Source organism: Schistocerca americana, chromosome 1 (assembly GCF_021461395.2).
Source record: "Schistocerca americana isolate TAMUIC-IGC-003095 chromosome 1, iqSchAmer2.1, whole genome shotgun sequence".
NCBI lineage: Eukaryota > Metazoa > Arthropoda > Insecta > Orthoptera > Acrididae > Schistocerca > Schistocerca americana.
Window position 1 is genome coordinate 436,769,556 of NC_060119.1, and position 15,606 is coordinate 436,785,161.

At 39.5% G+C, this 15,606-nt stretch overlaps 1 protein-coding gene across 1 annotated transcript; it reads left to right on the forward strand.

The window, feature by feature from the left end:
* The first annotated feature begins 6,611 nt into the window (after positions 1-6,611).
* Positions 6,612-13,379, forward strand: LOC124623410. The gene is made up of 3 exons (XM_047149035.1): positions 6,612-6,766; positions 9,418-9,747; positions 13,153-13,379. Exons 2-3 carry the CDS (start codon positions 9,438-9,440, stop codon positions 13,203-13,205), a joined length of 363 nt encoding a protein of 120 aa, XP_047004991.1. The 5' UTR covers positions 6,612-6,766; positions 9,418-9,437; the 3' UTR covers positions 13,206-13,379.
* The last annotated feature ends 2,227 nt before the right edge of the window (positions 13,380-15,606 follow it).

The following is a 15,606-nucleotide window of genomic DNA, read 5'->3' on the forward strand; positions in this document are numbered from 1 at the left end:
TGCTTCTGCCTCGGTGCCAGTGATGTTCGTGTGTTGGTTAGTAGGAGGTCAATTGAGGGCGTGCAACCAAACTGTCTGTGTGCTAGACACACTGAAGCTACGCCTGGAGTTATAATCTGGGGTGCGGTTTCGCATGACAGCAGGAGGGCTCTCGCGATTATCCAAGGCAGCCTGACTGCAAATTTGAACATCAGTTTGATGAGTGGGACTTTTGCGCTGACATTCATGAACAGCATTCTAGGTTTTTTTCCAGCGGGATAACGCTCGCTCAGATACCACTGTTGTAACCCAACATGCTCTACAGATTGTCGACATGTTGCTTGAGCCTGCTCGATCACCAGATCTGTCTCTAATCGAGTACACATGAGGCATGACCGGACGACAACTTCTGCATCATCCACAGCTAACTTTAACCACCCCTGTATTGACCGATCAAGTTCAACATGCATGGGATTTCATCCCACAAACTGATATCCGGCACATTACGACACAATGCATGCTTGCGTTCAACATTCTAGTGGTTACACTGGTTTTTAATGTACCAGCATTTCACATTTGCAATGGCTTATCTCTCGCTTATAGAAACCTGTTATCTTGCAATATAAATCACTTACATACAGGGTGATGCACGATAAGTCATCTGATTTGTTTCATAAATAACACATTTGTTGTTGACAAGATTTGTAATTTATTGATGTTGAAGTAAATAATACAGCTTGGAAATTCAACCTAACGAGTCACATGTTCAATACGCTGTCGTTTTGGTTTACAATTTCTTCAAGTCGCACATGTGCATTTGTGATGACTCTCTGACACAAATAAAATGGCGCGGCAGGTTTTCTGTGGTACACATTCTCTTTAAGGAACCCTCAAAGGAAGAAGTCACATGGGTTAATGTCCGGGCTGTGGGGCAGCCACATTCCTCCTCCTGACAATACCCTAAGGCCAAGTCTTTTGTGGAGGAAATCAAGCACAACATTGGCAGTATGGGGGCGTGCTCCATCCTGCATGGACCATTGTGTCTGCATTGGAAGACACAAGGCCATGAGTTGAGGAAAGAACTGTTTTTGCGGCATGTGTAAATGGTGCTCACTTGTTACTGTAGCATCGAAGGAGCTTGGACCGATTGATTCCATGGCTTGACATTGCGACCCACATCCACACTTTCTCCCTGTGGGTGACTTTTGTGTGGATTTTTCACGGAGGTTCAACTGCCTAGAATCGAACGTTCTGTTTGTTCACAACACTGTTCACTTAAAAATAACCTTCATTAGAAAACCATGTGTTGTGTAGCACTGTTCTTGGTCTGGCTCGATTACATACCTTGCAAATTGCAGTCTCCGCTCCTTATCTCTCGCAGTAAGCTTATGCGCCACAGTCATCTCGTATGGATACAAGCGAGGGTCGGATTGAATAATTCTGTGTACAGATCGGCGTGAAATTTCCAACTCGGCATTGGCTCTTCTTGTTGATTTACTCGGTCTACGAGTGAAAGCCACTCGAACTGCTTCAATGTTTTGCAGCGAATGTATGATACATGCTTACGGCTGCTGACACTTCAAACCGGATCCAATACCTTCAAATTTTTTATGTAATCAGCGTATTGTCTGTGGGCTGGGAGCCCATCGTGTGCCAAAATGAGCACAAAACCTCCTCTGTGTCAATGTAACGCTGTTCGTCGCCGGGAGCAGTAACACAATCTTCATCTTTTGTGCGACGGTCAACCATCCTTTGTCCGCCATCGCGGCAAACTGAAATGGCGGACTCACAACGGAAGCGATGAACTCGCAACGATATCTGGCGTAATTTCCATGAACTGCACGAAGCTGAGCGCAAAATTCGAAAGCTATTGCCCCAATAGTATACTTGTATGATCAAAATTCAATCGGGTGACTTATCGTGCGCTGCCATGTATACAGTGGGGTCCAAAAAATGTATCCACTGTTTAAAAGTCCATAACTTGCAAACCAATTGACGGAGTTGTCTCATTTTTGGTGAAAGTGCAACTTAAAGATCTCGCTGTAGGTGTTCGAAAATGTCACCATTAACATCCACACACAAACGATGCACGAACTACTGACTGCAACGCCTTCAGTTGGATATTTGCACATGAATGTACGATGGATTCTCGAAGTTCATCCACAGAGGAGTTAGGTCGGGGGAACGTGGTGGATACTCCACAGCACCTCTACGGCCTATCCATCTTCCTGGTAGGTTTTCGTCTGGATACGCCCTAACACGATTTTGTTTGATACTCATTTCTCCATTGCCATTGAACATCATTGATGTTTTCGTACTTAAAATACCACTTCAAAACTGACTTCCTTTCGTCGAATGTAAGCCTTGCACCAGCCATGTTTACTCGAGTAACTAGGTGCAACTAAGAACAAAACACTGACTATCTGGCGACTGTCATCCGACAAAAAAAAAAAAAAAACAACGCAATACACCGCTTGTGTGGCGATTGCCGGAACTACAAACTATTACACTACCAAAGATGAGACAACTCCGTCAATTAGTTTGCCAGTTATGGACTTTTAAACACTGGATACATTTTTTTATACCCCTCTGTATTACCTGAACGAATGTGTTCCCAAAATTAGCTTACTCCACATTAATTATTTTTTGGTATTGCGATATTTTTCCCCATGTCAGTTATCTCGTCAATAAGTACTGCTCCGTTACCTTCCTATTATCGTTTTCGTGAAAGTGCTCTCATTTAATTTAATGGAACTTAATTTTTGGAATTAGTGTATATCTCATTTCTGTCGCACAATCTGATTCTTCTAACGCGCCCATACTCCCAGAGTGGACATAGTCTACAGTGGTACAGTGTCGTCCCCCGAGGAAGAGTAGCCGGTACGGCCCTGACCTGGGACCGGCCAGCGGCTCATCCGGTAGTCGAGGCTGGTTTCTGGGAAGGCCCGCAGCTAGGCCGGCGCTGGCTCGCCTGCTCGTCCCCGCCGTTTCGCGAGGGACGCCGCCGTCGTATATAAGGCGGCGGCGGGCGCGGCTCGCAGCACTACCGCCTTCCTCCCACCGCGTGTCGCCATGGCAGCCGCAGGCAGCCCACTAGCGCGGCTGGCGCTACTTCTGCTCGTCGCAGCCGCCGTCGCGGCCCTCGACGCTGCGGACCAGCCGGCACCAGGTGAGGGCTCTCCGTGCTGCCGGCTAGTGTCTTACTCGGCTTTTCATTACCCTCACAGACTACGACGGACCTTCTGGCAGCGACGCTCTCGGGCTCGCTACCGCGAATTAAACTTTCACTTTGTAGGTCTACAGGCTTTCCGATGATAGTTTAACAGTGTTGTAGAAGATCCTTCACTATTTCCATCTTGAACTGCAGATACACTGCTGTCTAAATCGAGCACAAATGAAACTGCTTTATTACCGGCGTTTGATACAGTGAACTGCTCTGGAAATACATGAAGTTGTGAAGCGACAAAGAAGGTTCAAATGGTTCAAATGGCTCTGAGCACTATGGGACTTAACTGCTGAGGTCATCAGTCCCCTAGGACTTACAACTACTTTAACCTAACTAACCTAAAGAAGTCACACACATCCATGCCCGAGGCAGATTCGAACCTGTGACCGTAGCGGTTGCGCGGTTCCAGACTGTAGCGCCTAGAACCGCTCGGCCATCCCGGCCGGCGACAAAGTAGGCTTCAAACGCCGGCGTTTACTGCAAACTCTTAACTCACGAGGTAACTTTTCTGTAAGGTACACTGCGAGGAGCGGTCTCTGGAAACACAGTGTTTCTACCAATATTCGAGGCGTAAATCATTTTAAAACTGTAATGAAAGTTATGAAACATTTTTTTTTTTTTTTTACCTTATACGCCGTCTAAGGTGGGTCTGCAATGATTAGAACATGTCCAACCAACCTAAACAGAAGTGGTACCGTGCAATTTATTGGGCATTGTAATTTTTTTTGATATAACAATCATCTGTGAGCGCTACATATACGGACACTGTTGTGTGTACAAGGTACTTTTGATTATAGCTGTTTTATTCATTACAAACCTTTGTATAATGTGCTACATTTTATCCACTATAGGCACTTGGTGCAGGGAGTGGCAACTGACCCTTAACATAGACAAATGTAATGTATTGCGAATACATAGAAAGAAGGATCCTTTACTGTATGATTGTATGATAGCGGAACAAACACTGGTAGCAGTTACTTCTGTAAAATATCTGGGAGTATGCGTGCGGAACGATTTGAAGTGGAATGATCATATAAAATTAATTGTTGGTAAGATGGGTGCCAGGTTGAGATTCATTGGGAGAGTTCTTAGAAAATGTAGTCCATCAACAAAGGAGGTGGCTTACAAAACACTCGTTCGTCTGTTCTTGAGTATTGTTAATCAGTGTGGGATCCATACCAGGTCGGGTTGACAGAGGAGATAGAGAAGATCCAAAGAAGAGCGGCGCGTTTCGTCACAGGGTTATTTGGTAAGCGTGATAGCGTTACGGAGATGTTTAGCAAACTCAAGTGGCAGACTCTGCAAGAGAGGCGCTCTGCATCGCGGTGTAGCTTGCTGTCCAGGTTTCGACAGGGTGCGTTTCTGGATGAGGTATCGAATATATTGCTTCCCCCTACTTATACCTCCTGAGGAGATCACGAATGTAAAATTAGAGAGATTCGAGCGCGCACGGAGGCTTTCCGCCAGTCGTTTTTCCCGCGAACCATACGCGACTGGAACAGGAAAGGGAGGTAATGACAGTGTCACGTTAAGTGCCCTCCGCCACACACCGTTGGGTGGCTTGCGGAGTATAGATGAAGATGTAGATGTACATGACAACTTGGCGTGAAGTTCGAGCTCAGAATTTACGAATAGGGCTAAATCGTCCAGTTAAGGACAGCAGAGGGCACACAACACTTTCTTGGAGACGTTGCACTAGATCAATTCCCGTCAGTTACTGCTAACTGTGACCTTTATGACAGGAAATCATGAATCCAAAGGCACAAAAAAGGATATTCCACAGGCACGCAGTATGATCAGAAACCACCCGAGAAGAACCTCTGGAAGCCTAGAAATAAGTAATCAACTTGAGATCCGTTGTGGACAGCACTCATTACTTCCTTTGAATAAAGATCCAGTTGTGTTTCGCAAGCACAATATTTTCTGAATCTGTGCGAGATATCTGTCAATAGATAGTTTTCTTTGAGATAACAATATTTCAAAACGTTGGAACTTCCATCCTGAGACAACGAGGGTGATGTATTTTTGATGCCAATACAGCTGTTTGTTGAATAAAGCTTCCTCCATAAGAGCCAATTTACCTTTGATATTTCTCTTTCTTACCAGCCGATTGAAGTGCTATTTTTAACTGTTTCTTTAACTAGTCGGTCTCGTCATACGAAGCCTCAGATGCAACGATGCACGGAACTGTGCATTTGACAGGATTAGTTTCTTTCAGTTGTGTGTGGAACAGTTGACAGAATTGACTTTAGTGAGCGGATATTAAGAAAGTAAAGTTCGCTGACTGTAGTATTTTGGGGTACCAGTACTGTTATAGTATGCTGGCGCTTTCTGAGGATGGAATAACAAGGAATGTCGTATTTATACACCTAAGGGTGGTACTAAAAGTCGTGGTTTCTATTTGTTACATAACAGCGTTACAAAAACATCAAATATTCTGAATTGTCGTTTACTTTACAAAAGCCTCATGTGATATTTCGAAAGTCAGCTTTTGGAAATGAATTGTGGTCTATTCCATAGTCCCTGGTACATTTGTAACGCAAAGCGGATTTAAGAAAGAGGTAATGTATCAAGGGAGACCTTACGATGTCTGTAGAGGGAGGATGGCAGGGTGGTTGGACCCAGAGGTATGGAGTACTTTTAATATTTTGGAGGACGAATAACGACTTGTAAGTAGCCATTAAAAGTTCCAGTCCCAAAAATGTTAAAAACCTGCATAATACCAACTTTTAAATCATATTCATGAAAGAAAAACGCCTGATAACACTACATTTTTTCCATTCCCTGAGAGATAAGAGGGGCTGCAGGCCCCCTTGCCTCCATGCATCTAATGGCGATATAAATACTCTGCTCCTCTTTGAAGAATAGTGGGTGAGCCACCCAACTAAGAAGTACACTACATGTATTTGTGAATAGATTATAATGTATGTGTTTTGGTTAGTGGTCAGAACATTTGGAAAAATAAGTACCTAAAAGATACCTGACCATATATATATGGCCAGAGCATGTGTTGTATGATGTAGTGGTAATGGAAGGCATCTTTGGTCATCTCGTATATATACCAGAGATCCATTCTTTCAGTTTGGATGCACACCATGCTTGATCTCATATCAGAATCCGAAATGGTGCATGAGGGGTTAATGGGCAGATGACGCTATGCCACTAGCATGTAGCTGGCTGGGAATTTGGGTCAGATGGACTGAGACAGTTAAGGTGATCATTCATGTTAAATGGGAGATCTGGGTTCGAGTTCTGGTCTGGTACAAATTTTCAGCTGTTGCCACTGATTCATTTCAGGGCCCAAATGCAGCTAATGTCATACAAAATCTTTGTATAGCATTAACTAAGAGACAGCCTTTCCTTTCTTTGTTGTTACATATCATGTGCATTAGAATTTAATTTCCTTTTCTTTCTGTCTCTTTTTGCAGAAGGAGATTCATTTGAAATAGCAGCAGAAGCTGGCCCAGAGGAAAAACGGGACAAAAGAACCGTTTTGCTTGGAGCTGGCCTCGGTTTTGGGAAAGGACTTTTACTTGGTAAAGCTGCTGGTTTTGCCCTTGGGTAAGTCACTTTTAATGAATTTCATTAAAATACTAGTCATTAAAAGTAGTTACAAGTGATTTAGTTCATGAAGGAATTCTGAATAATGTTCTTTATTTGGTCAACATCCTTTGTATGCTGTCTGCATACTGAAAATGAGATGTTTCTAACATGCAGGAAGTGAGGAATTAGATAATATAGGTGACCGTTTCATTTATATAACAGTTTCATATCATCTGTTCATAAAACAATTCCACAACCCTCTGATAACTATTTTTATGTCCGGAAGTGTATAATATTCATAGCATGCAATATTAACAGCACACAGTTTTCTAGAGCAAAAAATAAATGTATCTGAATATTATTTTAATCAACACTTATTTTCTTGAATGAGTAACATTTAGATTCTGAAGCATTTCTTATAATTCTGCAAACCTTATTCTCACTGAAATTACTGGATGTAATACCACTATTAACAATAGTAATCAGACACTGCTAAAAAGTGAACATTGCTATTATTCTTAATCATAAATTATTGTAATTACGTTGCATTACTGAGGTATCTGTTGGCAGATGTAAGTACTGTGTGACAGAGGAAGGTAATATCTAGATTACAGTGAAATGTTGATTAATAGTTTGATGTTCAAGAACTCAGTGGAGATACACAATGCATAATATGTATAATTAATCATCATCGTTTTGAATCTTTATTTGTTCATTTGAGCATTTTTCATTCTTGGTGAAATTGGATCCCTTCAGTGCTTGGATTGGTACTTAGTTTTTGGATCAGAAGTGACAAACCAAGATTCATCACCTTATCACTCTTCCAAGAAATTATGATCATTTTCAATGGTATTCACAGTGGCAGTACAAACTTTTCCACAAATTTTATTTTGCCAACACTTTTTTTCATGTTAAACTTGCTATGCAAAATTTGCCTTATGTACTCTTTGTCAATTCCTATAGTTTCAGCAATCGATCAGATGCTCACCTGACAGTCAGACTAAATAAATTACCTACTTTTCCAATATTTTCATCTGTTTTAATGTTCGAGGTTTCCCAAGCTTGAGTCATCTTCGATGTCCTCTCCGTCTTGGAAATCTGTGAAGCACTCAAAACCTTACGTAAATGATAAACAGTCTTTGCCATACACTTACTTTAGTGAAAGATAATTTCAGTAGCAGTTTTTCGAAATTCCATGTGAAACTTGATAACAATTTGTTCCTATACTATTACACTTATCATTTTTCTGGCAAAACAAAATAACAGCTATTTCATAAATAGAAGCCACGAGCACACTGATTTGTCCACAGACACCAGTAATGCCGCATTTGAACAAGATGGTTACATGCTTCATAGCTATTGGTCATTCATGTTAAGGCACATGCATATTTACACTGTGGCATCAGTCCCATTATTTTATAGTGACACTTTGTGATAAAAAATATGTCTCCATAGAGATCATGAATGTTAGAAAAGGTATAAAAGGTTTCTATGAAACATATCAAATATGTAATACTCAAGCTGACTGTAAGACGTACAGACATAAGCAAAAAAAATTTAACAAGATGATAAGGCAGATATTATGGTATAAATATCAAATTGGGACATCATAAAATCTCCATAAGACGCTCTGGATACTTACATACAAACACGAATGAATCAGATAGAACAGAAAATTGGAATGGAGGACTACCTGCACAAAGGAATGAACTAACTTAAGCACATGAAGTGTTTTCCACTTTAAATTAGTATTATGTACACATTGTTTAGAAAGTAATCAAACAAGCTGAAGCAATGGCTATAAAAAAAGACCACACTTTGGCCAGAAACAACAAAATGCATATGCCACAGATGAACCAGAAGTAATAGTCAAGATGACTGTAAGATGTACAGACATAAGAAGAAAAAATTTAACAAGATGATAAGGTAGATATTATGGTATAAATATCAAATTGTGACCTCATAAAATCTTCATAAGACGCTCTGGACACTTAAATATATGGAATATCTGCAAAAGTAATAAAACACTGCTCACAGCATCTAGCAAAGACTCTGACATTCCTCATGAACTTATTAATCGAGAAAGGGCTGTTCTCAACTTGTCTGAAAAAGAATAAAGTAGTGCCAATTTATAAAGTTGGTGACAAAGAGGATCCTGCAAACTACAGATCTATAATGATTGGCAACCACCTTATCAAAAACTGCAGAAAAGGCTATGAAAACAGTTATAAAATACATAGCGAAACAAAATATCCTAGATGAAGAACAGCATGGATGTAGGAAAGGAAAATCTACAAAAACAGAAGAAACAAACTTTGTGACACACATTCAGAGCATTAGAAGAAGAGAGAAAGTTTCTAATACATTCCTGGAAGTCTCAAAAGTGGAGAAGAAGTCGACGTGGAAGCAACAGATGCTCCAGTAATAGGACCACGGTTTGACACAGTGCTGAATAATTTGAGATCTCGAAAGTCATTGGGAGTTAATGCTGTACCTTTGGATAAGTGTATATCTGGGGGAGGTATAGAAATTAGAAAATTATTTCAGCTATTGTTAATGTTGCTGTACTTATTTTCCAGTGCTGTTAAGAAGTTTCAAATCAGTGTATTTTTACTTGAAAATTAACTTAAAACAGATTGCATACAGTGAGGACTCTTTTCTACTTGCAGGAGCACATTGAGAGGTGGCTATGGAGGTTACTATGGAGAAGGTCATGGCTACTACGGAGGTGGCTATGGACACAGATATAACTATTATCCATCTGGTGGTTATGGACACAGATATAACTACTATCCAGATGAAGGATATGGCCACAGATATAACTATTATCCCCATCACAACTATGGTGGAGGTTATTATCCAGGAGGTGGGTATGGTGGAGGCTATGGTGGAGGCTATGGTGGATCACACAGCCAGTCCTCAAGTGCTAGCTTCTCTGCAGGCATTGGGCCATACACTGGAAGCTTCTCTGCCAGCCAGTCATCTGCAGGAGGATATGGGTAAGAGAATAACTTTAGCCTTTCAAGTTACCACTTATATTTTGCATCTGTAAGACAGAGATACGAATGATGGAGGTAGGAGAGACAAGATGAGAATGTGGGGAGAAGGTAGTGATGGATGAAGGAAGAGAATAAGTATGGGATATGTTAGACCAGGAAAGTATATTAGTAAGTGTATACTGCTGAAATAACTGGATTGCTGTTAAGTGACATATGAGCTTACTGAAAAATAAGATAATGAAATATGCAAGTTTTCTCAAAGAAAATTCAGTAGTACTTTTATATGCTACTACTCTAACAATAAAGCTGTCTATGAAACTGCTGATCAATTTCATAATTCATGTAAAGTTTTCACATGAAGATAAAACACATAAAGTTTATAATTTATATTTAGTATCAATCAATATTTAAGATGTAAGTTGTATTTACATAAAAATTAGGAATCAGAACATTGTCATTTGCTGTAATTTGTATAGTTGCGCAGCTCTCTGATTATTTGTAGGTTATTATGACAGTGCTTTTAATTCATAACAACAATGTATGTGGCTAAAAATTTATATTAAAATGGATTTTCTTACAATGAGAGACATAAGATTAAAGAAACACCTTAGAGATCAATGAATATGTCCTCCTGTACATTGTTTTACATGTTTCTTATTCACCAAATAAACACTGTGGAAGCAAACATGAGCTCTGGCTTTTAAATTATTGCTAACATCAAGGTTATTTTGCAACAGAAAATTTCATGGTAGGGAGGATGCAACATGATATCAAAACTGGGGAGTCATTGATAGATGTAGAAGTGCCACAGGAAAGTGTTATGGGGCCTTTCCTGAACATGAGTTGTATTAAAGTTCTAGCAGAATATACTAATAGTGACCGCAAACATTTTTGAAGATGACACAGTTATCTACAATAAAGTAGTATCTGAAAAACATTGTGCAAATATTATTCTGTTCTTGATAAGATTTCAAATGGTGCAAAGGTTGACAACTTGCTTTAAATGTTCAGGATAGTAAAATCGTATACTTCACACACACAAACACAAACCCACACACACACACACACACACACACACACACACACACACACACACACACACACACACACAAACACACACACGGAAAGAAAGGAAGAAACATAGTATCCTCTGTCTGTGAGCTCAATGAGCTGCAACTTCAATTGGTCAGTTCATACAAATACCTTTGTGAATAATCACTTAGGCTCATCCATGGGTAAAACATGTGGTAGACCTCAGTTTATTGTTAGAATACTAGGGAAATACAATTAATCTACAAAGGAGAAAGTTTACAAATCACTTGTGTATGCATGATGCATCTTAAAATATCGCTTAGTTTTGTGGGTCCAATCCCAAATATGGGTAACAGGGAGTACTGAATGTATATACAGGGTGTTTCAAAAATGACCGGTATATTTGAAACGGCAATACAAACTGAACGAGCAGCGATATAAACACACCGTTTGTTGCAATATGCTTGGGACAACAGTACATTTTCAGGCAGACAAACTTTCGAAATTACAGTAGTTACAATTTTCAACAACAGATGGCGCTGCGGTCTGGGAAACTCTTTAGTACGATATTTTCCACATATCCACCATGCGTAGCAATAATATGGCGTAGTCTCTGAATGAAATTACCCGAAACTTTTGACAACGTGTCTGGCGGAATGGCTTCACATGCAGATGAGATGTACTGCTTCAGCTGTTCAATTGTTTCTGGATTCTGGCGGTACACCTGGTCTTTCAAGTGTCCCCACAGAAAGAAGTCACAGGGGTTCATGTCTGGCGAATAGGGAGGCCAATCCACGCCGCCTCCTGTATGTTTCGGATAGCCCAAAGCAATCACACGATCATCGAAATATTCATTCAGGAAATTAAAGACGTCGGCCGTGCGATGTGGCCGGGCACCATCTTGCATAAACCACGAGGTGTTCGCAGTGTCGTCTAAGGCAGTTTGTACTGCCATAAATTCACGAAGAATGTCCAGATAGCGTGATGCAGTAATCGTTTCGGATCTGAAAAATGGGCCAATGATTCCTTTCGAAGAAATGGTGGCCCAGACCAGTACTTTTTGAGGATGCAGGGACGATGGGACTGCAACATGGGGCTTTTCGGTTCCCCATATGCGCCAGTTCTGTTTATTGATGAAGCCGTCCAGGTAAAAATAAGCTTCATCAGTAAACCTAATGCTGCCCACATGCATATCGCTGTCATCAATCCTGTGCACTATATCATTAGCGAATGTCTCTCGTGCAGCGTTTGAATTTTGTATGGATAGAGGTGTAAACTCTGGCGCATGAGACGATACGTGGACGTTGGCTTCATTTGGACAGCAGCTGCAACACGGCGAACGGAAACCCGAGGCCGCTGTTGGATCACCTGCTGCACTAGCTGCGCGTTGCCCTCTGTGGTTGCCGTACGCGGTCGCCCTACCTTTCCAGTACATTCATCCGTTACGTTCCCAGTCCGTTGAAATTTTTCAAACAGATCCTTTATTGTATCGCTTTTCGGTCCTTTGGTTACATTAAACCTCCGTTGAAAACTTCGTCTTGTTGCAACAACACTGTGTTCTAGGCGGTGGAATTCCAACACCAGAAAAATCCTCTGTTCTAAGGAATAACCCATGTTGTCTACAGCACACTTGCACGTTGTGAACAGCACACGCTTACAGCAGAAAGACGACGTACAGAATGGCGCACCCACAGACTGCGTTGTCCTCTATATCTTTCACATCACTTGCAGCGCCATCTGTTGTTGAAATTTGTAACTACTGTAGTTTCGAAAGTTTGTCCGCCTGAAAATGTACTGTTGTCCCAAGGATATTGCAACAAATGGTGTATTTCTATCGCTGCTCGTTTATTTTTTATTGCCGTTTCAAATATACCGGTCATTTTTGAAACACCCTGTATATGGTCACAGGTTTGTTTGACCCATAGGAAAGCATCACAGAGATTCTGAAAGAACTGAACTGGCAGACTCTTGAAAATGATGTAAATTATCTTCAGACAATCTACTTCCAAATTCCAAGAACCTGCTTTAAATGATGACTCTAGGAACCTACTACAACTCTGTATTTATAAAGCTTACAGTGATCCCAAGGACAAGATTAGATTAACAAAAGCATGCACTGAGGCACTGAAACAGTTATTTTTCCCATTTTCTATAAATGAAAGGAATGGGGAAAAGCTCTAATAACTGGTCCAATGGAACATACCCTCTGTCATGTCCTTTACAGTGGTTTGCAGAGGATAGAAGTAACAGTAGATGTAGATGTTGATGTTGAAATAGTATTTGCTCCAGTTCTGTGATTATATGGCTCTTTTTTTATATTAATTATCTTGTCTAATTTATCCTTTCCTAAACATGTACCATTATTGTTCACAGATATGGAAAAAAATGAACATTTGGCCTGGATCCACAAAGTATTTGGGAGATGAGGGATACCTGCACTAAAATTACATGTGATGTTTGTGTAACAGTCTCATCACTTGTCATTTTTGGGCAAAATATATAATGACATTTATGTCACTGCCAGTATTATTTAATGTGTCATATACTGTACTTTAGAATCTAACAGCCAAAAATAAAATTTTGATATTATAAAAATCACAGACAATATTATTTCATTGATCTCTCAAGTACCTTACATTATATTCACGGACACATTCCAGAAATTGAAAGAGATTGTAGATAGTTGATAATAGAAGCAACATGGCTACTTGAGCATATAGAAAACATGCAAAGGAAAATATGATTTTCATTCATTACCTCATGAGAAATGATGTGAAATAAAATTGAAGTGGCCACTATAAACCAAATTTGCGCACTTAGTAGACATACACAACATTACTATATAATATTTAAGCTTACATAGGCTAAATACAGTACACAGTAATCTGAGGAGCTTAGGATTCTCAATAGTTTCATATGATTGTAAATTATAGTTGTGTTTATCTGAAGATGTTTTTTTTAAGTTACAATCTTTTTAAAGAGTAGTCTTTCATGTATATACAAACAAGGCTTAGCTTCCTTTATCATTCTGATAATAATTTTCTGTAAGTTAAATATATTTTCTTAAACTGTGGAATTCCCACAAAAATGATTCCATACATCAGCAGCATCTGTATATTGTCATTATACATTGCCACCACTGTTGAGCAGCTTGAATGAGAATCCAAACAACATATGTAAGTGTATTCAGTTTCTATTTATATTGTTGAGGTGTATCACCCACTTCAAATTTTCCTGAATGTGTAATACATCTTCAACTGCTATGCATATGAAAAGTAATTAGCTGGTTCTCTGACTTCTTTAATAATAATAATAATAATAATAATAATAATAATAGCCGGCCGAAGTGGCCGTGCGGTTAAAGGCGCTGCAGTCTGGAACCGCAAGACCGCTACGGTCATAGGTTAGGTTCGAATCCTGCCTTGGGCATGGATGTGTGTGATGTCCTTAGGTTAGTTAGGTTTAACTAGTTGTAAGTTCTAGGGGACTAATGACCTCAGCAGTTGAGTCCTATAGTGCTCAGAGCCATAATAATAATAATAATAATAATAATAATTTTATTGTCATTTGGCTGATTACAGCAATAGACAATGTCAAGAGCATGTATTTCTACATAAATTACTATACCGATGTAAATTGGTTTACATAAAATAGGTACACATTAGAATACAGTATTTTCATCTTCAAAAAATTCATCAGTGGTGTGAAACAGATTGTTCACTAGTAGCTTGTATAATTTAGCTTTAAACACATTTACAGGCAGTTCTTTAAAGTCAGCTCTTAGTCTATTAAACATCTTTAGTGCAAGAACTAGGTAGGAGTTCTGCAATTTTGATAATCTATGATATGGCACATCTACAGATGTTCTGTTTCTAGTATTATGGCTATGAATATCACTTCTCAAGACAAAATTAGAGACATTGTTTCTAATGTACAATAAAACATTGTAGATGAATAAGTTTACTACTGTAAGACACTGCAATTTAATAAACAGAGGTTTACAATGTTCTGTTTTATCAGAATCCATTACTATTCTTATTACTTTCTTCTGTAAAAGTAAAATGTCATTTACATGACAGCTACTACCACAAAGTAAGATTGCATAAGAGATGATGCTTTGGCAAAATATGCTGATCTCACATAGTCATTGGAACATGTCTTTTTAAATTTCTAATTAGATAAATAACTCTTCAAAGCCTATTCAATATATTTTTAATGTGTGGTTCTCATGTCAATTTATTGCCAATAGTAACACCTAAAAATTTTACAGTTTCTAATCCTTGGTAGTTAGGAATCTCTTTGAGGCTAAAGTAAAGTGTCTGGGTTTTGTTTTCATTTAGCAAGAAGCCATTAGCTTTGAACCATAATGAGGACTGAGCAAGGGTATTTTCAGTCAGTGTTTTCAGTGTACCTAGAACAGAGCTTTCATGTAGAAAAGTTGTGTCATCAGCATACAATATTGTGTGAGAATTTATGAATGAGGGCATCTCATTAATCATTAATATAAACAGTAAAGGTCCAAGTACCGACCCTTGAGGCACTCCGTACCTAACATTAACCAAATTTGATTTCTCCCTACCAATGCACACAACTTGTTGACGTTTCTCTAAAACAAACCTGAACATATTTATACTGTTGTCATCAAAATCATAGCAAACTAGCTTTTTCAGCACAGTGTCATGCTCTACACAGTCAAAGGCTCTGCTCAGGTAACAGAATGTAGCATGGGGATAGTCCCTAGCCACGAACACATCTAGGACTAATTTTACGAGGGAGTCCATTGCATTCATTGTGGATTTACCTTTCCTAAATCCAAACTGTTTATCA

Bases quoted from the DNA above. Each gene is read 5' to 3' on its own strand.
- LOC124623410 (XM_047149035.1), top strand. From the start codon at position 9,438: ATGGAGGTTACTATGGAGAAGGTCATGGCTACTACGGAGGTGGCTATG. The intron at 9,748-13,152 runs GTAAGAGAATAA...TATTGTTCACAG, and splicing joins TCATCTGCAGGAGGATATGG to ATATGGAAAAAAATGAACAT.